Raw genomic sequence first — 27,500 nt, 5'->3', positions numbered from 1 at the left:
GGTTTCATCATTTCTTTATTCTGCACACGTTTTCACTTTGCTTCGTCATTTGAACAAACCGCTTACTAATCTTTAACTGAAAGCGCCCCCCCCCCGCCCCACACACAAAGAAAAAGATAAATATTGTTAGTGTTCTGTGTTTGAAGTGTTTCATAGGTACAGAGTGGGCCGTTGTATTGATGGAGGGGCCCCATGCTAACTTTACCTCACTTTAGCCAGGGTTAGTACGTAGGGTCCGGCCCGCAGCGTAGCACTGGAAGCTAAGCTACGTGCTAGTTTTCAAGCCACAAAGATTCAAGAGAAAGATGAACTCTTACACAAAACAATATCCAAACCACACGTTATCTTGGCAAAGATCGTTGTGGACTTCATTTGCATCTAAGACCCACGATTAATAACTTTAACCAGTTCAACCTTTAACTGCTTGTTTAGCTTTTTTATAATAAATAAAAAAGAACAGAAAGTCGGTTACCCTGATTCTAAGAATGACCCCATGTACAGGTATTACCATAACTGAGTGTTGAGGGTGAATTCATAATGCGTTTATAGTTATAGCTCTGGAAGTTTGTTCAGCCTTAATATTTACACTTTGACAATATTGCTCGTGAATATTAACGTGAACCAGCGAGGGTTCGGAAGGTTCTTTCTGTCCTTTATGGAGTCCGTGCAATCGTATACTTTACAAAATGGTTGACTGACCTGTTCCCTGGTGCCGGTACAATAAAATAAAATGAAGAGAGAAAAATGTGCCAATGTTCAAAATGTGTGCTTTTTCTTTGCAGTGCATGACCATAAGATAAGAAGCTCTAAGGGTTTAGCAACAAAACCTCTTGAGATCACAACGCTTTTTGTCCACAAAACCACTACAAACCCTAATATATGCACAGCGTGAATCTGGACAGTCAGCCAAGCACACAACATGCTAGCCTCACAACCAGAGACACTCCTGGTGTCAGGAGGCTTCTGAAGGCATTATATCACTATCTGCGTTACAGCGGGTATACTCCTTTGCACTAGCTCTGAAATGGCTTCCTCTCCAAATATATACAAGTTCCTCCTCAAAAATAGATCATCTTTTCTTACAGTACTCGTCTCGGTTGCAAAAAAAGTTTCAGTTCGGAGTAAACTTGACAAACATAACAAGTTACATCAGCAATTGATAATCTGAGAAAATAAATAGAACTATCAAACCGATTTAACGATTTGTTCTGAAGCTCCGGCGGCCAGGTTGTTGAACTGCATGTCCAGTCTATATTCTTCACGTTTAAATCCACGTTGTATTCTTTACGTGATAATCAACGTTGTCATTTCCATGAAGCAGTTTTTTTTAAATATTTGTGATGAAAATCTGCTTTAAGTTTCAGCCAGATTCCACTCATGCTAGCTAGGAACAGCGTCTGTCCAAGCTAATTGTTTCTCCCACAGTTCTTCTGACAGCAGGTTGAACCGGGGATTCAAGTCCGATCTCTTCAGATTTGTTTGATGCACCAAATCCGCTAAAACAACGTTAGCTAGCCGTTTGGGAAGCACAGCGCAATTCGCCAGCTCTCTACTCTTATTATTCGCACACCCCATCATGTGAGTAGGCCCATATGGGAGTAACAGAGGGTTCAGAACAGGACCTCCAATATCACAGAAGACCAACAGCACATCACTAAGAAGTTTTAACCGAAAGGGGGAATAGCTTCCCTGCTGCGCATGCCGTTCCTCTCAATGTGAGTTTCTCCTCGTTCTCTAAAGTTCTTCATGAAGGGGATCTCGCTCTGCGTGGCCCAACCTCGTCGCTGATCAGAGCAGCCTTGTCTGACATCACGATGTGGGGTCAAGCGTCTAAGCCAGGTTGTTTCTGAGCCTCCTTGAGGTGTAGTAGCGATCTCCCGCCACAGGGGGGCAGATCTTTGTCGAGGAAAGGTTTTTTCTTCTACTATAGCGATTATTTCATAATTGATAATTAATTTACAGGAACCAAACCCATTTCAGCTAGATTCAAAAAAGGGAAGGGAACGTTTTAACCATGTTACATTCAGTGTAACCATGGTTACCGAACATCATCTTCACAGTACGGACAGGAACCAGGTGTGGTGCGGACAGGTGTGCTGGGGCGTGGCTTGATGGAAGGGGGCGGGGTCATGCCGGGGAGGCGGGGCTAGGCCCGGGAGGCAGGGCTAGGCCCGGGAGGCGGGGCTAGGGTTTCCGCCAGGTGAGTAGGGGCACAGGTGCGTGCGGGCGGAGGTCCACGTAGCGGTCCACGCCGGCGGGGTCCGGCCGCCTCCGGTCCTCAGACTCCTCCCCCAGAGACAGCGAGGGGGACTTCCTGTCAGACAGGAAGTGGTGGTTAATACACACGTCAAATAATGTGAATAATGTACCTGGTGTCTCCGTTCTGTGTGAGGTCCTAGTCTGTGGTGGACCAGGACCTGGTCTATGGGGACCAGGACCTGGTCTATGGGGACCCCCCAGGTACTGGTCTCTGGACCCCCAGGTCCTGGTCTCTGGACCCCCCAGGGCCTGGTCTCTGGACCCCCAGGTCCGGGTCTATGGACCCCCAGGGCCTGGTCTCTGGACCCCCAGGTCCTGGTCTCTGGACCCCCAGGTCCCGGTCTCTGCCCCAGGTCGTGGTCTCTGGACCCCCAGGTCCTGGTCTCTGGACCCCCAGGTCCCGGTCTCTGGACCCCCAGGTCCTGGTCTCTGGACCCCCAGGGCCTGGTCTCTGGACCCCCAGGTCCCGGTCTCTGCCCCAGGTCCCGGTCTCTGCCCCAGGTCCTGGTCTCTGGACCCCCAGGGCCTGGTGTCTGGACCCCCAGGTCCGTGACCCACCTAGGCTCTCCGGTCTGGGTGATGAGCCTCCGGCAGGTCTCCATCTGGACGTCCAGGCCTCTCTTCATGGAGCACATCTCCATGTACTCGTGGAGGTGGCGGCTCATGTCGCTCTTGGCCGTCGCCAGCTCCAGCTGTCAATCAATCACTAACCAATCAGTTCAGCAATCAACCAGCCAATGAGACGACACATTGGTTAATAAATCAATCAATCCAATCAAACAACCAATGACATGCAGGAGTTAAGAATTAAGAAGTACAGTCACCGACCATCTGGGTCTGACCTACCAGGAAACGGTTAGAAACGGGTTAGCTAACGCTAACCCCCCCCTCAGCTCTATCTGGTCGATGGTCTCCCCCCCCCTCACCTCTATCTGGTCGATGGTCTCCCCCCCCCCCCTCACCTCTATCTGGTCGATGGTCTCCCCCCCCCCCCCCTCACCTCTATCTGGTCGATGGTCTCCCCCCCCTCACCTCTATCTGGTCGATGGTCTCCCCCCCCCTCACCTCTATCTGGTCGATGGTCTCCCCCCCCCTCACCTCTATCTGGTCGATGGTCTCCCCCCCCTCACCTCTATCTGGTCGATGGTCTCCCCCCCCCCTCACCTCTATCTGGTCGATGGTCTCCCCCCCTCACCTCTATCTGGTCGATGGTCTCCCCCCCCCCCTCACCTCTATCTGGTCGATGGTCTCCCCCCCTCACCTCTATCTGGTCGATGGTCTCCCTCCCCCCCCCTCACCTCTATCTGGTCGATGGTCTCCCCCCCCTCACCTCTATCTGGTCGATGGTCTCCCCCCCCTCACCTCTATCTGGTCGATGGTCTCCCCCCCCCCTCACCTCTATCTGGTCGATGGTCTCCTGGTATTCCCTCTCCCTGGTTTTGAACAGTGACTCCGTGTCCTTGATCACCTCCTCGATGGAATCCTCCTGCTGCTGAGGGAGGAGATTCAGAGCGGAGTGTGTACCTCAGTGTGTGTACCTCAGTGTGTGTACCTCAGTGTGTGTACCTCACTGTGTGTACCTCACTGTGTGTACCTCAGTGTGTACCTCAGTGTGTACCTCAGTGTGTGTACCTCAGTGTGTACCTCACTGTGTGTACCTCAGTGTGTGTACCTCAGTGTGTGTACCTCAGTGTGTACCTCAGTGTGTGTACCTCAGTGTGTGTACCTCACTGTGTGTACCTCAGTGTGTGTACCTCAGTGTGTGTACCTCGCTGTGTGTACCTCAGTGTGTGTACCTCACTGTGTGTGTGTACCTCACTGTGTGTGTGTACCTCACTGTGTGTACCTCAGTGTGTGTACCTCACCTCGTGTGTGTACCTCACTGTGTGTGTGTGTGTACCTCACTGTGTGTGTGTGTACCTCAGTGTGTACCTCACTGTGTGTACCTCAGTGTGTACCTCAGTGTGTGTACCTCACTGTGTGTGTGTGTACCTCGTTGTGTGTGTGTGTGTGTGTACCTCGGTGTGTGTGTGTGTGTGTACCTCAGTGTGTGTGTGTGTGCGTGTGTGTGTGTGTACCTCGGTGTGTGTGTAACCAGGGAAGTCCTCCCACAGCAGTAGAGTCTCTTCTGTCTCCTCCCAGGCCAGACTGTCACAGTCGTCCTCAAACCCACCCTCCCTCCTGGGGAGGGGTGACACAACACACAACACACGTTACACGTTACACAACACACAACACCACATAACACAACATAACACCACACAACACACAACACCACATAACACACAACACCACATAACACAACATAACACCACACAACACACAACACCACATAACACACAACACACAACACCACATAACACAACACAGCACCACATAACACACAACACAGACCAAACATCATCACACAACACCTCAGCCCCTACAGAGCAGGTCCTTTACTACACTTGGTACACACAAGCAAATACCCACTCACTGTGTGCGTGCGTGTGTGTGTGTGTGTGTGTGTGTGTGTGCGTGCGTGCGTGTGTGCATGTGTGTGCGAGTGCGTGTGTGTGTGTGTGTGTGTGTGTGTGTGTGTGTGTAACAGTTCAACGTACAGCTGATTCAACATCCTCTGCATCTCCTCGTTGATCTGATTGGCTGATGTACTGCAAGAGTCGTCTTCATAGGTCCCGCCTCCCTCGCTCTCAGACATGCTGATTGGCTCGTCTCCGTCCAGGGCCTTGGCTGGTTGGATGCTCTGCCTCTTGGGCCGGGGGGTCAGAGTGGAGGGTGGCGTGGCCACCTGCCCAGTACACCGGAGACACCCCGGCTCAACTACACATGGGGTGGGTGTGTGTGTACCTCAGTGTGTGTGTGTGTGTACCTCAGTGTGTGTATATGTGTATATGTGTGTGTACCTCAGTGTGTGTGCGTGTGTACCTCGGTGTGTGTGTTTGGGTACCTCAGTGTGTGTGTGTGTGTGTGTGTATATGTGTGTGTGTGTACCTTGGTGTGTGTATATGTGTATATGTGTGTGTACCTCGGTGTGTGTGTGTGTGTACCTCGGTGTGTGTGCGTGTGTATGTGTGTACCTTGGCGTGTGTGAGTGTGTGTATCTGTGATAGGGAAGCACACTCTAGCTAGCTCAACAACACAGTTAAAAAGAATAGCATGTGTTGGTTAGCAGGGCTAATTTTAGCTAGCTAGCTAAGTGATCCAATGAAGCTAAAGGAGAACATGAAGCAGGGGGCAGGAAGCTATGGCTAGCATGGCTAGCATGTGCTACTTGGGGTGAGAACACATGAATTTAAAGGATAATATGCAGCATTGCTGAGCTGTCCATTCTGACAGGAAACACTGAGGGTTAAAGGAGCTCCCATTGGCCCCCGCCGGCCCCGCCCACCTGGAACATGGCGCTCATGTCCTCACAGTTGCGTTGCTGGGCGACGTCACAGAGCCGCGCTGTGATGTCGATGCGGCGGCAGATGTCCATATCCACCTTCATGGCCTTCTCCTGGATCGCACTGTCCAGGTCGGAGCGGTTCTGGAGCGCACACACACACACACAGACAGATACACACACACACACACACAGATACACACAGACAGATACACACACACACACACACACAGATACACACACACACAGATACACACACACACAGATACACACACAAACAGATACACACACACACACACACACAAACACACACACACACACAGACAGATACACACACACACAGACAGATACACACACACACACACACACACACACAGACAGATACACACACACACAGACAGATACACACACACACACACACACACACACACAGACAGATACACACACACACACACACACACACACACACACACACATACAGAGATACACACACAAACACACACACAGATACACACACACACACACACACACAGATACACACACACACACAGATACACACACACACACACACAGATACACACACACACACACACACACACACAGATACACACACACACGCACACACAGATACACACACACACACACAGATACACACACACAAACACAGATACAAACACACACACACACACACACAGTTAGTGTGTAGTAACCACACACACACAGTAGTTAGTGTGTAGTAACCACACACACACACAGTAGTTAGTGTGTAGTAACCACACACACACACACACAGTAGTTAGTGTGTAGTAGCCACACACTGAGTGTGTAGTTATGTTGTAGTAACTACACACACAGTGTGTAGTTAGTGTGTAGTGTGCGTTGTTAGTGTTTACTGTGTGTAGCAGTGTGTAGTTAGTGTGTACTGTGTGTAGCAGTGTGTTGTTAGTGTGTACTGTGTGTAGCAGTGTGTAGTTAGTGTGTACTGTGTGTAGTAGTGTGTAGTTAGTGTCTACTGTGTGTAGCAGTGTGTAGTTAGTGTGTAGTTAGTGTAAACTGTGTGTAGCAGCGTGTAGTTAGTGTGTACTGTGTGTAGCAGTGTGTACTGTGTGTAGCAGTGTGTAGTTAGTGTGTAGTTAGTGTGTATTGTGTGTAGCAGTGTGTAGTTAGTGTGTACTGTGTGTAGCAGTGTGTAGTTAGTGTGTAGGTAGTGTGTACTGTGTGTAGTTAGTGTGTAGTTAGTGTGTACTGTGTGTAGCAGTGTGTAGTTAGTGTGTACTGTGTGTAGCAGTGTGTAGTTAGTGTATACTGTGTGTAGCAGTTTGTAGTTAGTGTGTACTGTGTGTGTAGCAGTGTATAGTTAGTGTGTAGTTAGTGTGTACTGTGTGTAGCAGTGTGTAGTTAGTGTATACTGTGCGTAGCAGTGTGTAGTTAGTGTGCACTGTGTGTGTAGCAGTGTATAGTTAGTGTGTAGTTAGTGTTTACTGTGTGTAGCAGTGTGTCTCACGTTGCTCATGAGGCCTTTGAAGAGGACAAGCTCCGCCTTCAGCTGCTTCACGCGCACCGTCAGCTCATCCTGGTACACCTCGCTCTCCTGGAGGTCCTGCACGCACACACACAGTCGCACACACACACACGCACACAGTCGCATGCACACACACACACAGTCGCACGCACACACACACAGTCGCACACACACAGTCGCACGCACATGCGCACGCACGGCATGCACGCACACACACACAGACAGACGCACGCACAAACACACACACGCACACACACACACAGACACACGCACGCAAACACACGCTAACAAGATCACGAAGTTGTCATTGTATCTGAGTTCATCTCCGCGGTGAACACCTGGTGAACACCTGGTGAACACCTGGTGAACACCTGTTAACACCTGTTAACACCTGGTGAACACCTGGTGAACACCTGGTGAACACCTGGTGAACACCTGTTAACACCTGGTGAACACCTGGTGAACACCTGGTGAACACCTGGTTAACACCTGTTAACACCTGTTAACACCTGGTGAACACCTGTTAACACCTGGTGAACACCTGTTAACACCTGTTAACACCTGTTAACACCTGGTGAACACCTGGTGAACACGTGGTTAACACCTGGTGAACACCTGTAACACCTGTTAACACCTGTTAATACCTGGTGAACACCTGGTGAACACCTGTTAACACCTGGTGAACACCTGTTAATACCTGGTTAACCAGTTGTCCTGTGTGCATGTTAACACACCACCTGATGTAAAGGTTGTTTTAGTCTGTCTGTCTGTCTCTGTATGTGTGTGTGTGTGTGTGTGTGTGTGTGTGTGTGTGTGTGTGTGTGTGTGTGTGTGTGTGTGTGTATTTACATCTTCCAGCTCAGCCACCTTCTCCTGCAGGTCAACCCTGGCCGTGTACTCCTCCTCCCACCTAACACACACACACACACACACACACACACACACACACACACAGGCTACATCATGTAATACATTCAGGCCATGACAGACTTAAGGTCGTAGTCTTGCAGAAACTGTGCAGAGAGAAACACCTTGCTGTCGCTGCAGGTTCCCCTTGTTCTGTTTGACCTGCAGACAGACTGAACACTAGCTATACATCAATATATAGAGAGAGAGAGAGGGGGAGGGAGGGGGAGAGAGAGGGGGAGAGGGAGGGGGAGGGAGGGGGAGACAGAGAGAGGGGGGGGGAGAGGGAGAGGGGGGAGGGAGGGGGAGGGAGGGGGAGACAGAGAGAGGGGGGGAGAGAGGGGGAGAGGGAGGGGGGGAGGGAGGGGGAGAGAGGGAGGGAGGGGGAGAGAGAGAGAGAGAGAGAGGGGGAAAAGGAGAGAGAGAGCGGGAGGGGAGGGAGGGGGAGAGAGAGAGGGAGAGAGTTGGGGGAGAGAGAGAGTTGGGGGAGAGAGAGAGAGAGAGAGGGAGAGACAGAGAGCGAGAGAGAGAGAGAGAGAGAGATGATGATGTCAGCGACTGACACTGCAGAAAAACACACTGGAGCGAGAGAGAGACTAGGGACTATAGTCACACTAACTACACACTATAGTATATATATATATATATAGTCTCTCTCTCTCTGTGAAAACATTCAATCCAAGCAAAATGGAAATCCTCCATATCTGACCAGTCCCTAAACACAACATCATGTCACCATGACTACACCCTCAACATGTGATGGGGAGCTCTAGAGCCCCTCAACATGTGGTGATGTGGAGCTCTAACATGTGGTGATGTGGAGCTCTAGAGCCTCAACATGTGGTGCTGTGGAGCTCTAGAGTCCCTCAACATGTGGTGCTGTGGAGCTCTAGAGCCTCAACATGTGGTGCTGTGGAGCTCTAGAGCCTCAACATGTGGTGATGTGGAGCTCTAGAGCCTCAACATGTGGTGCTGTGGAGCTCTAGAGCCTCAACATGTGGTAATGTGGAGCTCTAGAGTCCCTCAACATGTGGTGATGTGGAGCTCTAGAGCTTCAACATGTGGTGATGTGGAGCTCTAGAGCCTCAACATGTGGTGATGTGGAGCTCTAGAGCCTCAACATGTGGTGATGTGGAGCTCTAGAGCCTCAACATGTGGTGATGTGGAGCTCTAGAGCCCCTCCACATGTGGTGATGCGGAGCTCTAGAGCCCCTCAACATGTGGTGATGTGGAGCTCTAGAGCCTCAACATGTGGTGATGTGGAGCTCTAGAGCCTCAACATGTGGTGATGTGGAGCTCTAGAGTCCCTCCACATGTGGTGCTGTGGAGCTCTAGAGCCCCTCAACATGTGGTGCTGTGGAGCTCTAGAGCCTCAACATGTGTTGGGGAGCTCTAGAGCCCCTCAACATGTGGTGCTGTGGAGCTCTAGAGCCTCAACATGTGTTGCTGTGGAGCTCTAGAGTCCCTCAATATGTGGTGATGTGGAGCTCTAGAGCCTCAACATGTGTTGGGGAGCTCTAGAGCCTCAACATGTGGTGATGTGGAGCTCTAGAGCCTCAACATGTGGTGATGTGGAGCTCTAGAGCCTCAACATGTGGTGATGTGGAGCTCTAGAGTCCCTCAACATGTGGTGATGTGGCGCTGTAGAGCCCCTCAACATGTGGTGATGTGGAGCTCTAGAGCCCCTCAACATGTGGTGATGTGGAGCTCTAGAGCCTCAACATGTGGTGTTGTGGAGCTATAGAGCCTCAAAATGTGGTGCTGTGGAGCTCTAGAGCCCCTCAACATGTGGTGATGTGGAGCTCTAGAGCCTCAACATGTGGTGATGTGGAGCTCTAGAGCCTCAACATGTGGTGCTGTGGAGCTCTAGAGCCCCTCAACATGTGGTGATGTGGAGCTCTAGAGCCTCAACATGTGGTGATGTGGAGCTCTAGAGCCTCAACATGTGGTGCTGTGGAGCTCTAGAGTCCCTCAACATGTGGTGCTGTGGAGCTCTAGAGCCTCAACATGTGGTGATGTGGGGTTCTAGAGCCTCAACATGTGGTTCTGTGGAGCTCTAGAGCCCCTCAACATGTGGTTCGTCCTCAGCTCCAGGAGAGGTGTGTGTGGGCGGACATCGCGAGGCCCGGCTGTGAAGAGGACTCCCACCTGGAGCAGTGAGGCCTCTGTGAGGATGGTGACTGGGCTACGAGCACCTTCCCAGTTCACCTGGGGGGGGGGGGGGGGTGGTCAGAGTGGTCTCTGACCATCCCCCGTAGTGAGTGGAACCATGCTAGCTCTACTACTACGGAACTACTGAAAGTACACCTATTGAATAAATATATGAATGAATGAATGAATGAATGAATGAGATGAAGAAGTTGGCATACCATTCCAACCAATCACACTAGAGCTTGTAGCTCCCCTACTCAGTGGCCAATAGGGACTCCTCTGGGACATATTGGCACCCTGACTGACCAATCGCATTAGGGTTATGTTTCGACATTAAATAATTCACAGTATGATAGCAAGTCATGCAGCAGATATATTTACCAGGTTCTGTTGTTTTCCCTATCGCTATATGGCATTGCGTATATTATCAACAGTATTAATTATTAAATTATTGATATTTTACAATGCAAGTCTTGCCATAGTTTATGTTGAACATACTTATTCAAACGTATTTTGGTCAAAGCGTTTGATGTGAAATCTTGAAACTGTTCTTCTAGAAAAGGCTCCCTGATAGAGACAGCAGGCTTGGTCGATAGAACTCGGCATATGTTGTCTGATCGTCCACATTAAAAGCATCTCTACAACACAACTGCAGTAGTAGTAGTAGTAATAGTAGTTCAGTAATAGTAATAGTAGTGTTCAGATACAGGCTCCTACCATGGTAAATATGCCCAGCTTTTTCCTTTAAAGGTTCTAAATAAGGTTTGCTGTGTGTTTGAGTGAGTCTGGTTCTCCTAAGCTAACGGTAGGAACAGCCAATAGCTCCAGGTCTCCGGGCCTCTGATGGGAACCCTAGGTCGTGTCCCTCCCTCAGGGTGTTGAGGCGCACGCCAGTGTGGTGTTTGAGATGCGTCCTACAGTCAGCCATGGAGGGGCTCAACTCCTGGCTTGTAGCGCTTACAGCATTCCTGTTTGTCTTTGTGGGCAGATGGTCAGTCTACCAGCCTAGCCAGTGGACTGAAGCAAACGCTGCTCATCTTTCCGTCACACATCTAGGTTGACACGCCCACTTGTGATGTCATAAGGGACAGATTTTCAAAACGCTTGTAACGGCTAATCACACTCACACCTGGTGGCATGTCACGGGACCTCTAATAAATGTGCTTAATGTTTAAAGCTTCTTTAAATACGACAGCTAGAAAGATATCCTTATCAAATGACTTACACCTGGCTTGGGTAGGACTTTAGGGAACATAAATGTCTCAGGTACATCGAATATTACGAAAGTGATGAACCGTTGGAAATTCAAACATGACATCGCCCTGAGTGACAGCTGTCACCTCGATCAGGCCGCCGTTAATGACGTAAGTACGACCATAAACCGGACGGTGGATGGGAGGCATTGAACCGTGAAGTTTAAACCCGCAAGGCGCAAGGGCGCGCGCCTTGGTGCTCACGACTGCACCGCGCGCGCAGTTAAAGGTTACCGTTCTTTCCGCCGCGCGAGCACTTTACCTTCTCTTGTACTCGTCCCGTTCGCGCTTCACCTTGGCCAGCACGTTATAGAGCGCGCGGATCTCCGGTGTGATGGTGTCCACCTGAACCCCCACGCCGTCCGGTTGCATCCAGGGGCCCCCAGGGGGGCCTGTCGCGCGCGAGTCCCGGCCCCCCGTGCCCAGCCGGCGGGTGTGGTTGTAGGACCAGATGGTCCCGGGGAGGAACCGGGGCGGGGGGTTGTTGCTCGTGGCCATCCCGGTACCGTGGTTGATGTTTTTGATGTTGATGTCGTTGATGTTGGCGACGTGCCTCGTGGGGTCCCCGGGGGAGCGCGCGGGGCTCACGGAGCCGCCGTACAGCGAGGTGATGTTGGAGTTGGAGTCCACCAGGCCCGGGTTCAGGATCAGGCCCGGGTTCAGGTTGTTGCCCGGCAGCGACTGGCTGTAGTCCGCGTCGTAGGACAGCGGGGGGTGGATGGTGGGGGAGAGCAGCCCCCCGGGCAGGTAGGCCGCGTTGTTGGCGTTCAGGAGCGGGATGGCCCCGGGGCGCACCGGGATGTGCCCGATGAACCCGGTCTGCACCCCGATGTCTTTGGTCAACGGCTTCTTGAGGCGCGCGTCCGAGCCGTTGCCCTGGTTACCGTCCAGGGCCTGCTGCAGCTGCTTCTCCAGGGCCTTGTTCCGCCGCTCCAGCTCGTGCACCTTGGCCAGGAAGCACCGGAAGCGGAGGTTGAGGGTCTTTAGCACGCTGATGTTGGAGCCCAGGTCGTTCCTCAGCGCCATGGCGGCGGGAGACGGCGGCGCGTGCGGCGGGACCGAGCCGTTGAGGTGTAAGTAGGCGAGACCGGACGGCGGGAGCGAGCCGAAGTCCAGCCCGGAAAAGCCGTCCGGCCCGAACCCGCCGTGCTCCCCCAGGAGGTAGCCCGGGTCCGGGCCGCCGTAGGGGTCCAGGCCCGTGCTCACTTCGGTCTGGTGCAGCGGAAACGCGCTCTCGGACCCCGGGAACGGATTCATCGTCGAGTAGGAGAACCTGAAGTGCTCGAGATCCGGCATCAATACCTCCGTTACGCTAGTGTCCGCGGGCCGCTGATGTAAACACCGGCTCGTGCCTCGTCCGTTACCTGCTCCAAACTTGCCCGCAACTCAGACCGCGAGCACACGTAAACAAACGCAGGAGCGACGTTCAGTAAAATATTAAAGCACGCGCTAACGACCGCTGTCAGTCAATTCAAATCGAGCAAATAGATAAGTAAATATCAATTCAATTAATATTAATTAAAAAACGACCGAAAGCGATGAGTAGCGGCTGACTTTAACGCAGCGGACCACGGGAGCAGCTCGCGGTGCCGGTGGTGCAGAGCTGAGGACACCAACACGTGAGTGACTGCGGCTTTGGGTTACCGTAGTGGACGGCGCGCGGCGCACACACCCTTAACAGTCAGCGTTCCTGAGCACGCGGAGGAACGGCCCCCGACTTTCCGTTAGTGTGAAAACACGGGGCGGTGTCGTCATCGGTAATTACGGTTATTGAAGCGGCACCGGAGAGCCTGTGACTTTTAAAGGGTCGTTCCTGCGTCCTTTGGAGGCGCGCGGAGGCACTCTAAAGGGGGGGGCGCCCTGACTGCCCAGTGACGCACTACGGGCTTCACTTTATCACTTTAATAAATCAATACAAGCACTTCCGGTATTCAGATCTTTTTTAATTGTTCAACAATTGAACAGAAACACACTCTGGTTAGCGACCCGCGGTCAGTGATTCAGTCGACACAGGTCATCCTCCACAAATATGTTTATTGTTGCGTTGGAGAGACAAAGCAGTTTAGACCATACAGTGAAACGGTTTGAAAGCCATCTAAAAAGGGACTACAGTGAGGCTCAGGAACCGTGCGGGGGGGGGGAATGAACCGGCTCAGTGGCCAGGAACCAGGGGGGGGGGGCAAGGAACTAGAAACAGGCTGTGTGTGTGTGGCCGTCACTCCTTGGAGTGCATGTGCAGGATCAGGTCACACACGCGGTTGCTGTAGCCAAACTCGTTGTCGTACCTGCAGCCAGAAGAGGGAAGAGGGATTTAGTGTATACAGGGAACAGGAAGTGACATCACGCCGGGCGCCATCGTGTGAGAGGCAGAACATGGCTCTTAACTTAAGGTTAAGGCTCTTAACCTAAGGTTCCTTCACAGGGGAGCCTAACATCAGGAGGGGGAGGCTCCATTTGGATAACGTTAGCACGAGTTAACCTTCCACACTTCAACACGCCACTCCAGGTTCAGCCTTCAGCCAACCAGTGGCTGATCTGTCAGGAGGGGGCGGGGCCTAGCACCCCCAAGTGAAGCCTTTCTCCTCACTGCATTTGCGTGTTTTCTTCCTTTCCATGTCCCTCACTTTTTTGGAAAACGTTGAAACCATCAACTCAACGCCCGAAGTAGAATTTTAAGTTGTTTTTTTTATTCTCATCGTGAGTCAGATGAACGGAGGCGCGGTGAGGCTGGTGACAGTGAATCCGTTGCCTAGTAACCCTGGAGACGCTAAAGCTTCAGTAGAAGCAGGCGGTTGCAGGGCGCCCGTCTGACGGGGTCCTCTTGAGCCAGGACGCCCGCAGGGGGTGGAACCCACAACCTCTCACCCTTAGGGCCGCCTCAGGGTCCCTCCCTCCTGTGGTTGCTAGGCTACCATTCTAAAGTGTCCGGCGTTGCCGTGGGCAGATCAGGTGACGCGTCAGGTGACCCACCAGGAGACCAGCTTGACAAAGTTCTCGTTGAGGGCGATCCCGGCGCCGGCGTCGAAGATGGAGGAGCGGGTGTCTCCGTTGAAGTCCGTGGACACCACCTGACAGGAAGTACAGTTAGAGAGTTCCTTCAGGCCCCCTGGACCCTACCTGGTCCTCGCTGTACCCCCTGTACCCCCGGTCCTCGGTGTAGCCCCCTGGTCCTCGGTGTACCCCCTGTACCCCCCCGGTCCTCGCTGTACCCCCTGTACCCCCCTGGTCCTCGGTGTAGCCCCCTGGTCCTCGGTGTACCCCCTGTACCCCCCCGGTCCTCGGTGTACCCCCTGTACCCCCCCGGTCCTCGGTGTACCCCCTGTACCCCCCCGGTCCTCGGTGTACCCCCTGTACCCTCCCGGTCCTACCTGGTCCTCGGTGTACCCCAGGATCCCCTTCATGGGGCCCTCGGACGCCGCTTTGATGGCCTTCTTGATCTCATCGTAGGAGGCCTGTGGGCGGAGGGGCGGAGTTACAGATTCAACGGGGGGGAGGAGTTACAGATCCACCGGGGGGGAGGAGTTACAGATCCACCGGGGGGGAGGAGGGGAGGGGAGGACTCACAGCCTTCTTCAGCCTCACGGTCAGGTCCACCACGGACACGTTGGGGGTGGGGACGCGGAACGCCATGCCCGTCAGCTTCCTGTCCACGAGAGAGGAGGAGGGGCTTAGTATACCCCACAGAGCTGCACGCTGATGTTGACCATCAACACAGACCAGCATGGAGCGCTAGTCTCAGACACTGTCACCAGCAGACGCTCTACCCAGAGACAGGTCATTGAGGAGCAGGGAGGGGTTAGACAGGACAGAGACAGGTCATTAAGGAGCAGGTAGGGGTTGGACAGTACAGAGACAGGTCATTAAGGAGCAGGTAGGAGTTAGACAGTACAGAGACAGGGCATTAAGGAGCAGGTAGGGGTTAGACAGTAGAGAGACAGGTCATTGAGGAGCAGGGAGGGGTTAGACAGTACAGAGACAGGTCATTGAGGAGCAGGGAGGGGTTAGACAGTACAGAGACAGGTCATTAAGGAGCAGGTAGGGGTTAGACAGTACAGAGACAGGTCATTAAGGAGCAGGTAGGGGTTAGACAGTACAGAGACAGGTCATTAAGGAGCAGGGAGGGGTTAGACAGGACAGAGACACCATCTAGCCCCTTAGTGCTGCTGGGTCGAGGCCTTGCTCAGAGGGACAGGAAGTGCGGCGGGCCAACAGGAAGTCCTACCCGTTGAGTTCGGGGATGACCTTGCCGACGGCCTTGGCGGCCCCGGTGGAGGCGGGGATGATGTTCTGACCCGCGCCTCGCCCGTCGCGCCACATCTTGCCGGACGGCCCGTCCACCGTCTTCTGGGTGGCGGTGGTGGCGTGCACCGTGCTCTGGAGGCGGAGCCAACAGCGGGGTCAGGGATTGGTGTACTGGTGTAGTGTGGGTGGTGTAGTGTGGGTGGTGTAGTGGTGTAGTGTGGGTGGTGTAGTGGTGTAGTGTGGGTGGTGTGGGTGGTGTGGTGGTGTAGTGTGGGTGGTGTGGGTGGTGTGGTGTGGGTGGTGTGGGTGGTGTAGTGGTATAGTGTGGGTGGTGTAGTGTGGGTGGTGTGGTGTGGGTGGTGTGGTGTGGGTGGTGTGGTGGTATAGTGTGGGTGGTGTGGTGGTGTAGTGTGGGTGGTGTAGTGTGGGTGGTGTAGTGGTATAGTGTGGGTGGTGTGGTGGTGTAGTGTGGGTGGTGTAGTGTGGGTGGTGTGGGTGGTGTAGTGGTATAGTGTGGGTGGTGTAGTGTGGGTGGTGTGGGTGGTGTGGTGGTATAGTGTGGGTGGTGTGGTGGTGTAGTGTGGGTGGTGTAGTGGTATAGTGTGGGTGGTGTGGTGGTGTAGTGTGGGTGGTGTAGTGTGGGTGGTGTAGTGTGGGTGGTGTAGTGTGGGTGGTGTAGTGTGGGTGGTGTAGTGTGGGTGGTGTAGTGTGGGTGGTGTAGTGGTGTAGTGTGGGTGGTGTGGTGTGGTGTAGTGGTATAGTGTGGGTGGTGTGGTGTGGGTGGTGTGGTGGTGTGGTGTAGTGGTATAGTGTGGGTGGTGTAGTGGTATAGTGTGGGTGGTGTAGTGTGGGTGGTGTGGTGTGGGTGGTGTAGTGTGGGTGGTGTGGTGTGGGTGGTGTGGTGTGGGTGGTGTAGTTGTGTAGTGTGGGTGGTGTGGTGTGGTGTAGTGGTATAGTGTGGGTGGTGTGGTGTGGGTGGTGTGGTGTAGTGGTATAGTGTGGGTGGTGTAGTGGTATAGTGTGGGTGGTGTAGTGGAGGGGTGTTGTAGTGGAGGTGGTGTAGTGGGTGGAGGGGTGTAGTAGTGGTGTGGGTGGTGTAGTGGTGGGGTTTGGTGGTGTAGTGGTGTGGGTGGTGTAGTGGAGGTGGAGTAGTGGTGTGGGTGGTGTAGGGATGGTGTAGTGGTGGGATATGGGTGGTGTAGTGTAGGTGGTGTTACCATCAGGCCCTCCACGATGGTGAAGTTGTCGTTGATGACCTTGGCGAGGGGTGCCAGGCAGTTGGTGGTGCAGGAGGCGTTGCTATGGAGACAGACGTGAAGGTGGGGTTCACTTTTATCCAGGTCAAACATTCAAAAAGGCCTTTTAAGATGGGGAGGAACAGGCTGGACACTTAGTCACAAAACACAGATCACTTTGAGGCCTCACATCTGCTAGGGTGTCGCCCCGGCAACAAGCATCCATCCCTCATAAGCCGTTTCTCAATGCCAAGTACGCTAACTGTCGACTCGCGGACTTGGAAGTTCGAACTTGGCAAGTCCGGATATCCAAGTACAAACCTCCGAGGCCGGGAGTACACACCTACAGCTGGAACAGCAGCGGCCTCGAGGACGTCAACACCTCAGCTCGTCTGTTAGCTGTGCTACGGCCTCATGGAGGCATATACTACTGAACAACATCAACAAATGATTCAAAACACCAGCCTCCGTCATTTTAAAATAGTGTGTAAATATTTTGAATGAATAGGCCTCCATTTGTGTTATATTTTTTTAATGTACTTATATAGCCTATTATTATAGCTTACATACTGATATTTTAAAACATAGGAGTGTGAAATGCATCCTGGGATATTTAACGGTACGAAGTCCACACAAGTCACCTCCGATGCATCCTTGAAGAAACGGCCAATTTAAGAACGCATCAAGAACACTTCCGGGTTATACGACAGTACTTGACTTGATGTGTACTTTGAATCGGAACAGTACTTGGGCTACGACTGATGACGTTTCACAAGAACACAAGTACACAAGTACAGAAAAGAACGCGAATTGAGGAACGGCTACACTCACAATATAAATACTACAATGAGGGCCAGACCTCGGGGTCTAAATCCACCATGAGGCTTTCCCCTGGTCACGTGACCCCCCGGACGAGGTCACGTGACACCCCCCGGACAAGGTCACGTGACACCCCCCGGACAAGGTCACGTGACCCCCACCCTCGGAAGAGGTCACCTGACCCCCATCCCCGGAAGAGGTCACCTGACCCCCTGGAGGGTCCAGGAAGTGTTGGAGAGGTCATGTGACTCACCTGACGACCTTCATGGAGTTGTTGTACGCGTCGTTGTTGACGCCCATCACGAACATGGGGGCGTCGGCACTGGGGGCGGAGATGACCACGCGCTTAGCTCCGCCCTTCAGGTGAGCCTGGGGGTCAGTGGTCAAAGGTCAGCAGGGGCGACAGGCAGCAATGAAATCAGTCACTTTTATTTATGATTCAATACGTCCAACATGCATCTTGAAACTTAACAAAATAGACTCAAAGGACTGCTTGACCACCTTTAAATGATACATTGAAAAGTATTAAGTCGTTAAGGTTGTACGTCCATCTGCGTACATTAAATTACTTTATTAATGCAAAAGCATTATGAGTTGTTCTATTCAGAGGTGTTAATGGGTGGAGGTCCTGTGCACTGTGTGTGAGGGTGGAGGTCCTGTCCACTGTGTATGGTGAGGGTGGAGGTCCTGTCCACTGTGTGAGGGTGGAGGTCCTGTGCACTGTGTATGGTGAGGGTGGAGGTCCTGTGCACTGGGTATGGTGAGGGTGGGGGTCCTGTGCACTGTGTGAGGGTGGGGGTCCTGTCCACTGTGTGAGGGTGGGGGTCCTGTCCACTGTGTGAGGGTGGGGGTCCTGTCCACTGTGTGAGGGTGGGGGTCCTGTCCACTGTGTGAGGGTGGGGGTCCTGTGCACTGTGTGTGAGGGTGGGGGTCCTGTGCACTGTGTGTGAGGGTGGGGGTCCTGTCCACTGTGTGTGAGGGTGGGGGTCCTGTGCACTGTGTATGGTGAGGGTGGGGGTCCTGTCCACTGTGTGAGGGTGGGGGTCCTGTGCACTGTGTATGGTGAGGGTGGGGGTCCTGTCCACTGCGTATGGTGAGGGTGGAGGTCCTGTCCACTGTGTGTGAGGGTGGGGGTCCTGTCCACTGTGTATGGTGCAGTATATGGGGGTTCTTACGGAGGCCTTCTCGATGGTGGTGAAGACTCCCGTGGACTCCACCACGTAGTCCACGCCCAGGGCACCCCACCCGATGCTCTCTGGGGCCCTCCTGGAACACACAGCATCACAGCGTTACCACGGTGACCACAGCATCATCCCCACCACCAGACTTCCAACATCCCAGTCGCCTCATAACAGTGGTACCAAGACTTCATCACAACCGTCATAAGTTACCACGGTTACCAGCCTCAGTATTACATCCCACAGCCATGCTAAGCCTTCATGACATCAGAACTCGGCCGTGTGTCCAGCGGCTAAGACAGGCGTCAGGCAGGAAGTGACCTCAGCCAGGAAGTGACCTACTCGTGGGAGACGGTGATTCGCATGGCTCCGATGCACAGCTGGCCGTTGTCCACCTTCACCTCGCTGTGCTTCCAGGCCCCGTGGGTGGAGTCGTACTGGAACATGTAGGCCTGCAGATACACCGTATACGTCACACACACACACACACACACACACACACACACACACACACACACACACACACACACACACACACACACACACACACACACACACACACAGTGAACATGAAGGGCTACATATGGCATACGTTAAACAGACAGACATGTAGAAAGGGCGCGTTCCACTTCACATGCTGCATGTAGGCCCATCAGAGCTCTTACCATGTACTCCAGGGTGATGAAGGGGTCGTTGATGGCGACCACGTTCACTTTCCCGCCCAGGGCAGCTGCCCGCGTCACCAGACGCCCGATGCGCCCAAATCTGAGACGAGGAAACATTGTCAACCAACAATCAAGTGAGTCCTGTAGTTCTCTGCTCTGACCACCAGTGGGCAGTATGGCCTTGCACCGCTGAGTGGGGGCACTACCACCACGTCACCACCAGTGGGCAGTATGGCCTTGCACCGCTGAGTGGGGGCACTACCACCAGCCACCACCAGGGGGCCGTGCGCCTCAGGCCCCACCAGGAGCTGGTTCAGACAGGAGATAACAATGGGCAGGCAGGAGGGAGCGGTCGATGTTTCCACCAACATAGCCTCTGTCCCGCGGGCTGCTGGCAGGAGACCAGCTCAGGGGGCAGGGACACTACATTACATTTATTAAACTTTACATCTTTATATACTTTTATAATAGTTTTTATATTTACATTTAGCTGATGCTTCTATGCAAAGCGACTTACAATAAGTACATTTGTCAGAACAAAGAAACAATATATCTCTGTGGGTACAGTATGGATGTTCATAGAACCAAGTGCCGAGCACTAACCATCACTAGGTTAACCCATTCCCCGTATAACACATAGCTTGGATAAGACCTTTTCATGGACAACCCTGATGACGTTTATGCTTTCCTGCCTGTTATACGGCATCACTCGAGAACACTTCACTGTGGACGTTTGGAGTGGATTTAAATTTGACCATTTGAAGTCTTAGTTTACTTTTTTGTTGGCGTGCAAGCTTCCAATGAAGATGATCCACTTTGAGTCATCACACAGTGACGGGCAAGGGACAGAGAGAGACAGAGAGATGGTTTTCATAATCCTCAGAGGGACAGCAGAGCTGAGTCACAAATGCATCCCAATAAGGACATTCCTACAATGCACCACATTCCCTAACCCTATAAACTGTCCAATACTGTACACTTTACATATAGGTTGTTTATCAGACGCTTTTATCCAAATTGACTTACAATAAGTCCATTTGTCAGAAGAAAGAGAAACAATACATCTGTCAGTACAGCAAGGATGTTGATAGAACAAAGTACCAAGCACTAACGACCACTAGGTCGACCCAACCCCGTACAACCCAGAGAGCTAGCTGGCTAACTTCAACTCCATTTAGAGTGAGGAGTGACGATTAGTAAAAGGGTTCTGATCAAATAAAGCCGTTGTGAACTGGTGTTGGAGCCGTAGTCCGGACGGATCGGCCCCATCAGGAGTGGGTCCGGTGAGGCCGGCTCATCTTTATTTCATGGCCACACGACACCACCACCCGACGTAGCGCGTGGTGTCGCGTTACCTCCCCTCTGACACCGCCGCCGGCCGGGATGGTAACCACGGCTATCGCCATGGAGACCGCAGACCAGAGGAGCGTGACATGACCTGGGTCAGCGTCGGTTATCTCCGCCAAGACGATAAGACGGCCTCACAATGGGGCCGGACCACAGCAGCATGGAGGGGGGGAGCCTCACGAACACACAGTGGACACATTCCTTCACGCCATCAATCGCCCGTTGTGAAACGCACTGCTCAACTTTATGTATACAGCGGGACACAAAGCCACAGCCCTACGGAGCGCGCTCAGAGGGGAATCACGTCGTTAGGCTCAGAGAACCGCCAAGAGAAGACGAGTTCAGCATTAGTGACAGTACACACTACATTATGTAATAGGGCCTAGCCACTTCCTAGAAGGCTTTCTGGCAGAGGTACATCGGCCGTTTCAAACTCAGCCCCCCTAACAGCGTGCTGGTGACCTAGGTAACACACCTGGTTGTGACAACCACCGGTTGGAGGTTTTCCCTGGTGAAGAAGAATTCAGCTGGGCATAAAAATCGCTCCTTGAAGCGAGTTTGCCAAACCAACCAAGGGATGCCAGTGGTTGTTGAAGCAAAGCTAGCTAGCTGTGGTTAGCCGTGTGCAGTAGCAGCAGACCGTTACTCAGCATGTCACTGCAGTCAGTCACATGACCGCTGCCTGGCGGACGTGCAAACACACACACACACCTCCCTCCAAAGGCTTCCCTTGGTGCTAGAATCTGTAGTCGGAAGATTCCCAGCAGGCGGGATGGAAACATCTGTAAGACACGCCCCCCCCAGACCGGACAGGAAGCCCTCCTAGTGCGACCCCGTATTAGAACCTCGCTTCAGACCGGCCCCACACAGACCTCCTCTAGGCCCAGTCTCTAGGGCCCGCCCTGCCCCAGACGGGAACAGCGTGTAGTTAATCCCAGGTCCCCTCCAGAGGGGAGCTGCATTCTGGAGGGCCCAACTCAGGCCTCTACCTTAGCCCATGTGAGGGAGGGAGGGAGCAGAGAGGGAGAGACAGCAAGAGGGAGGGAGGGAGGGAGGAGAGAGAGAGAGACACAGCAAGAGGGAGGGAGGGAGGGAGGGAGGAGAGAGGGAGACACAGCAAGAGGGAGGGAGGGAGGAGAGAGGGAGACACAGCAAGAGGGAGGGAGGGAAGAGAGAGGGAGACACAGCAAGAGGGAGGGAGGGAGGAGAGAGGGAGACACAGCAAGAGGGAGGGAGGGAGGAGAGAGGGAGACACAGCAAGAGGGAGGGAGGGAGGAGAGAGGGAGACACAGCAAGAGGGAGGGAGGGAGGAGAGAGGGAGACACAGCAAGAGGGAGGGAGGGAGGAGAGAGGGAGACACAGCAAGAGGGAGGGAGGGAGGAGAGAGGGAGACACAGCAAGAGGGAGGGAGGGAAGAGAGAGGGAGACACAGCAAGAGGGAGGGAGGGAGGAGAGAGGGAGACACAGCAAGAGGGAGGGAGGGAGGAGAGAGGGAGACAGCAAGAGGGAGGGAGGGAGACACAGCAAGAAGGAGGGAGGGAGGGAGGAGAGGGAGACAGCAAGGAGGGAGGGAGGAGAGGGAGACAGCAAGAGGGAGGGAGGGGGAGAGGGAGACACAGCAAGAGGGAGGGAGGGGGAGAGAGTGCTGTTCTGACTACAGCCTGAGTTTCCTGTGCTGATGAAATCTCCTTTTGTAAGAGATCATTGAAAGACAGACAGACACTGACAGAGACAGACAGACAGACACAGACCAACAGAGACAGACAGACAGAGACAGACAGACAGACACAGACCAACAGAGACAGACAGACACAGACCGACAGACACAGACACAGACCGACAGACACAGACACAGACCGACAGACACAGACACAGACCGACAGACACAGACAGACCGACACAGACACAGACACAGACAGACAGACACAGACAGACAGACACAGACAGACAGACAGAGATAGAGCCAGAGCCAGAGCCAGAGCCAGAGCCAGAGCCAGAGCCAGAGCCAGAGACAGACAGACAGACAGACAGACAGACACTGAGACCAAAGGATAGGATGTGACCCTCAGAGCCAGATCTCTTCAGTTCTGGGAAGATGTGGACTCAATCCCAACACATCTCGCTCATCGTATTTCCGGGTACGCCCTCAACATCCAATGTCAGCTTCATGGAACAATTTAAAAAAACCGAAATGTGGCTTCAGGTTAAGTTTATTCTTTCGGATACATGAGGGTAACACGCATGACGCATGCGCAGCGAGTTTTTCCGGATTCCCAAGAGCGGAAAATTACGGAGTTACAAAAGTTGACTGCGACGACAAACCAGCCAGGAAACATTCCGTTGATTCTGAAGCCTCCTCCATACATCCGCCTCACAAGGTCGATATTGCGGACAGAACGACGGACTCACGCTGGAGGAACTCACCCATTGATGCCGATCTTCACCATGATGTCGAGGACTGAGGTCGTTCTGTCTGCGGAAGAAACCACAGGCTGGTTACTGACGAAGCACTGGGACAACAAGTGCTCACTCTTCTCCGCCTCACTGCTCCACCCAACTCTGTTCCACCTCACTCTGCTCCGTCCAACTGCGCCACCAAACAGCTTCCACCTCACTCAACTCAAACCTCACTCTGCTCCGCCTCCACCTAACTTAGCCTTCACCTCACTCTGCTCCGCCTCCACCTAACTTAGCCTTCACCTCACTCTGCTCCGCCTAACTAAGCCTCCATCTCACTCAGCCTTCAGCTCACTCTGCTCCACCTAACTAAGCCTTCAGCTCACTCTGCTCCACCTAACTTGGCCTTCACCTCACTCTGCTCCGCCTCCACCTAACTCAAAGCGCGGAACATTCCCGTCCTCAGGAAAAAGTTACAAACTTCAAGTCACAAGTTCATCCAAAGCGCTTCACGAAGCAACACTTAGAAGTTAAACCGGATGAACTAAAGTACTATTGAGAGTACTAGTTAGAATACTAGTTAAGTGAGTCTACCGTGCAAGCTGCTGGGTTCTCCTGGGAGTGATGAGGACGAGCGGAGACGTTTCCGCGTTTTATTCTCCACGTCGCCTCGGGGCCACGCCCCTGACGTCTGGGCCCTCGCGCCCCCTCTTCCTCCTCCTCTTCCTCTTGAACTTCAAACGTTTGGATCAAACCCTCCGATGACGCTCACTCCTGTTCACACGTTAAACTGCTTAACGGAAATATGAACATTATAACTGAAATAGAAAAGTTATAAATGTAATAGAAACAATTTCAGTGGGAATCGGAAAGATTGTGGAAGTGGCGGGAAAGTGACGTGTAGTCAGGCACGTAAGCAGAGTACCCCCCCCTCCCCCGTTAATTTGGTTGAATTACAGCACACATACACACACACACACACACACAGGCACGCACGCACGCGCGCACACACAGGCACGCACGCGCACACACGAACGCTGTCACAACGGCAGTCCTTTGTAACAGAACGGATAACTAGAGCGTGTTTGAGACCATGCCTCCGTCTGATTGGCTAGCGATGCATTCAATCCGTGCTGATAGACCAAAAGTCCGGTGCAACCCGGAAGAGTCGTGACCAATCACGGATGAGCCGCCGTTGCCCGGTGACGGTACCCTCCTGCGGTCACGAGACGAACGACCACTTGCTCAATCTTTTGTCCGTTTCGTTATTTCGCAAAGTGGTAAAAAGCGAACTTTCACTCTGTTAACGAAGTGAAAGATTAGGAGCCTTACTTTCCCCGCACTTTCACCAAGGTGCTGTGGGCCCATGCGTAGTTCATTGTTGAGTAATGAACGACGTGCAACCGTGATACAACACGCTCCAACAGGCCACGAGCGCTCTGCCGTTAAACACGCAAGCACGCGTGCGCACACACACATACCCTTTCACAAAAGAAAATGGTTGCAGTGTTTCTATGAAGAGAAGAGATTTGATTTGAGAAAAAGTTGTCTTGGCTGTAAAACGGTAAAACCACAGGCCAACAACTTCTGTCTACACATGAGACACATCTGTATGCATACTACCTGACAAACTACATTTACATTCTGGGAATTTATCATATGCTTTTCTCAAGAGCCACTTACAAAAGGTATATTTCTCCCAACAAAGAGAAACAACAATATATCACTGTCGGTACAGTAAAGATGTTCATAGAACCCAACAGAGATAGCTAGGGTAAGATGCTACCCCATGCTAAGTACTAGAGACAGCTAGGGTAAGATGCTACACCATGCTAAGTACTAGAGACAGCTAGGGTAAGATGCTACACCATGCTAAGTACTAGAGACAGCTAGGGTAAAATGCTACACCATGCTAAGTACTAGAGACAGCTAGGGTAAGATGCTACACCATGCTAAGTACTAGAGACAGCTAGGGTAAGATGCTACACCATGGAGGGGGGGGGGGGGGGGGTAATGAGTAATGCCTCCAGGGTACTGTGGTTACCACTGATGTATTACTCGTATACTACTGTTAGAATTAAACAGCAAAGACAGAGACATGTTAGAAGTCAACAACAACGACAACATTTATTAAAGCAATTTAAAATTCCAAAAATACATGCGCAGCCGATATTTACCGATCAAGCACCACGTTGGCAAAGCAAGGCAGTGGGGAACATTTTCCACGTCAACGAGGTGGAAAAATAACCTTCTACTTATCCTGTGCTGTGAAGAAGTATGACAAAGTCAATGTGGATCCAAGCAATTTCAATTGACTTGCGCTCTGTGTGTGTGTGTGTGTGTGTGTGTGTGTGTGTGTGTGTGTGTGTGTGTGTGTGTGTGTGTGTTCTGGTCAAGTGAAGCTAGTCTAGTGTGGATGTAAACAATACGTGATGAGATAGACGAGTTATGGAGTTCAGCTGGGTCTCTCTCTCTTTCTCTCTCTCTCTCTCTCTCTCTCTCTCTCTCTCTCTCTCTCTCTCTCTCCATAGGTAGTTTTCACACAAGCTATTTTTTATTTTTGTAATATGGATACAATATGATCGTTAAAGTAAAAGCACATCGTTCCCGGCGATCTGGCGCCTCCTGGTGATCATACAGCCGTAACTACAGCCTATAGGTGATCGATGCAACAGGTGTTCCCAGGAGGAGGGTGAGCCAACCCGGGGTTCAGAGAGATGTGACCCTACTGTCGGCTCGTCACTAGACGGGCCTGGTTGAGCTAGCGGCCATCCTGGCTCTAAACCCAATACATTGTTCACCATCGACCAGTGGATCGCTAAGGTAGTGCGGGTAGATAGCGGGACATTCCAAAAAATGTTAAGGCTACTCAAATCAAAAATTGCAGCAGTGTTTCACCCGAACACGTCTGCAGTGGAGGAAGAGAGTTTGAGCTTAAGTCCAGGGCTCATGGACACATTTTGGAACTTACTCAGCCTTGACTGCATTATTTGGCTCTACCTGTTCAGTCAGCCCTTTCCCACATGAGGATTATTAAGTGCAAATACTGCTCCACCATCACTGATGGTCACTCGGAGCCTGCTTGAGGCTAGCTCCCAGCAGCTACTGTCCGGACTATGGAACCCTGGCTGACTCCATTCAGTGCAAGTCATCAGAGTACATACTCTATTAGTAAATATTAATAAATATATATTTAGCATTTTCTAAAGTAGGTAGATCATTTGACCTGGTCATTTGAAAGTAGCTCGCAAGCCAAAAAGTGTTGGCACCCCTTCTCTAAAAGCTAGTCAGCTAGCTCTAAACTCTAACAAGCTAGCTCTAAACACTATCCAGCTAGCTCTAAACACTAACCAGCTAGCTCTAAACACTAACCAGCTAGCTCTAAACACTAACCAGCTAGCTCTAAACACTAACCAGCTAGCTCTAAACTCTAACCAGCTAGCTCTAAACACTAACCAGCCAGCTCTAAACACTAACCAGCTAGCTCTAAACACTAACCAGCTAACTCTAAACACTAACCAGCAGGGATTGCCGCTAGGTCAACAAGATTTGCCTTTCTCTCTCTGTCTGCCCTCCTTTATTAACTCCTTATCTTCATCTGTCAAACTTTCTCTTTTATTGATCTGTTAGCATCGTCTCTCTCTCTCTCTCTCTCTCTCTCTCTCTCTCTCTCTCTCTCTCTCTCTCTCTCTCTCTCTCTCCCTGCCAACGGAGAGGCAGATGTCCGGCCGGTGGAGGTGTGAGGGAGGGAGTTTTGTATGACGTGTTTTAGTGTATGTGTGTGTGTTAGTGCATGTGAGTGTGTTTTAGTGCATGTGTCTGGGTGTGTGAGAGAGAGAGTGTCTTTGTGTGTCTGTGTTTATGTTTCTGTGTGTGTGTCTTTTTTTAATTGCGTGAATGTGTGTGCACGTGTGTGTGCTTGTCTTTGTGTGTGTGTGTGTTATTGTCCGAATTTGTGTCTGTTTGTTTGTGTGTGCGTGTGTGTGCATGTACGGCTGCGTGTGTGGCAAACGCTTCTTGCAACAACAATATCACATAAACAACCATAATAAGTGAGCAATCTTACCATCATTTAAAATTCATTGGTTCACATCAGAGAGAGAGAGGGGGGGAGAGAGAGAGAGAGAGAAAGGGGGAGAGG

At 52.1% G+C, this 27,500-nt stretch overlaps 2 protein-coding genes across 3 annotated transcripts; both read right to left on the bottom strand.

The window, feature by feature from the left end:
* Window positions 1-2,184: 2,184 nt before the first annotated feature.
* On the bottom strand, window positions 2,185-12,772 carry LOC307084953 (non-homologous end joining factor IFFO1-like; the record flags this gene model as incomplete). Its single annotated transcript, XM_079749509.1, has 9 exons — window positions 2,185-2,314; window positions 2,818-2,951; window positions 3,656-3,751; window positions 4,338-4,440; window positions 4,860-5,047; window positions 5,648-5,788; window positions 7,149-7,244; window positions 8,016-8,076; window positions 11,739-12,772. The coding sequence occupies 9 exons, from the start codon at window positions 12,770-12,772 to the stop codon at window positions 2,185-2,187; spliced, it is 1,983 nt and encodes a 660-aa protein (XP_079605635.1).
* A 721-nt stretch (window positions 12,773-13,493) lies between these two features.
* On the bottom strand, window positions 13,494-24,062 carry LOC307084957 (glyceraldehyde-3-phosphate dehydrogenase-like). Of its 2 annotated transcripts, none has more exons than XM_079749515.1 (12): window positions 23,954-24,062; window positions 23,387-23,435; window positions 19,616-19,715; window positions 19,293-19,402; window positions 18,948-19,038; window positions 18,026-18,141; window positions 16,936-17,017; window positions 15,699-15,850; window positions 15,041-15,119; window positions 14,845-14,928; window positions 14,447-14,544; window positions 13,494-13,761 (listed from the first exon to the last, which is right to left on the bottom strand). In XM_079749515.1, exons 2-12 carry the CDS (start codon window positions 23,407-23,409, stop codon window positions 13,692-13,694), a joined length of 1,005 nt encoding a protein of 334 aa, XP_079605641.1. In that variant the 5' UTR covers window positions 23,410-23,435; window positions 23,954-24,062; the 3' UTR covers window positions 13,494-13,691. The 2 variants fall into 2 exon arrangements, with proteins under 2 accessions (XP_079605641.1, XP_079605642.1); XM_079749516.1 differs by having other exon boundaries at window positions 23,387-23,431; window positions 23,954-24,037.
* Between the last annotated feature and the right edge of the window lie 3,438 nt (window positions 24,063-27,500).

The sequence above is a fragment of the Pollachius pollachius genome (assembly GCF_949987615.1).
Source record: "Pollachius pollachius genome assembly, chromosome: 13".
NCBI classification, from domain to species: Eukaryota; Metazoa; Chordata; class Actinopteri; order Gadiformes; family Gadidae; genus Pollachius; species Pollachius pollachius.
Note: the sequence above shows the minus strand (reverse complement) of the source record. Positions and strands in the feature narration are given on the sequence as shown.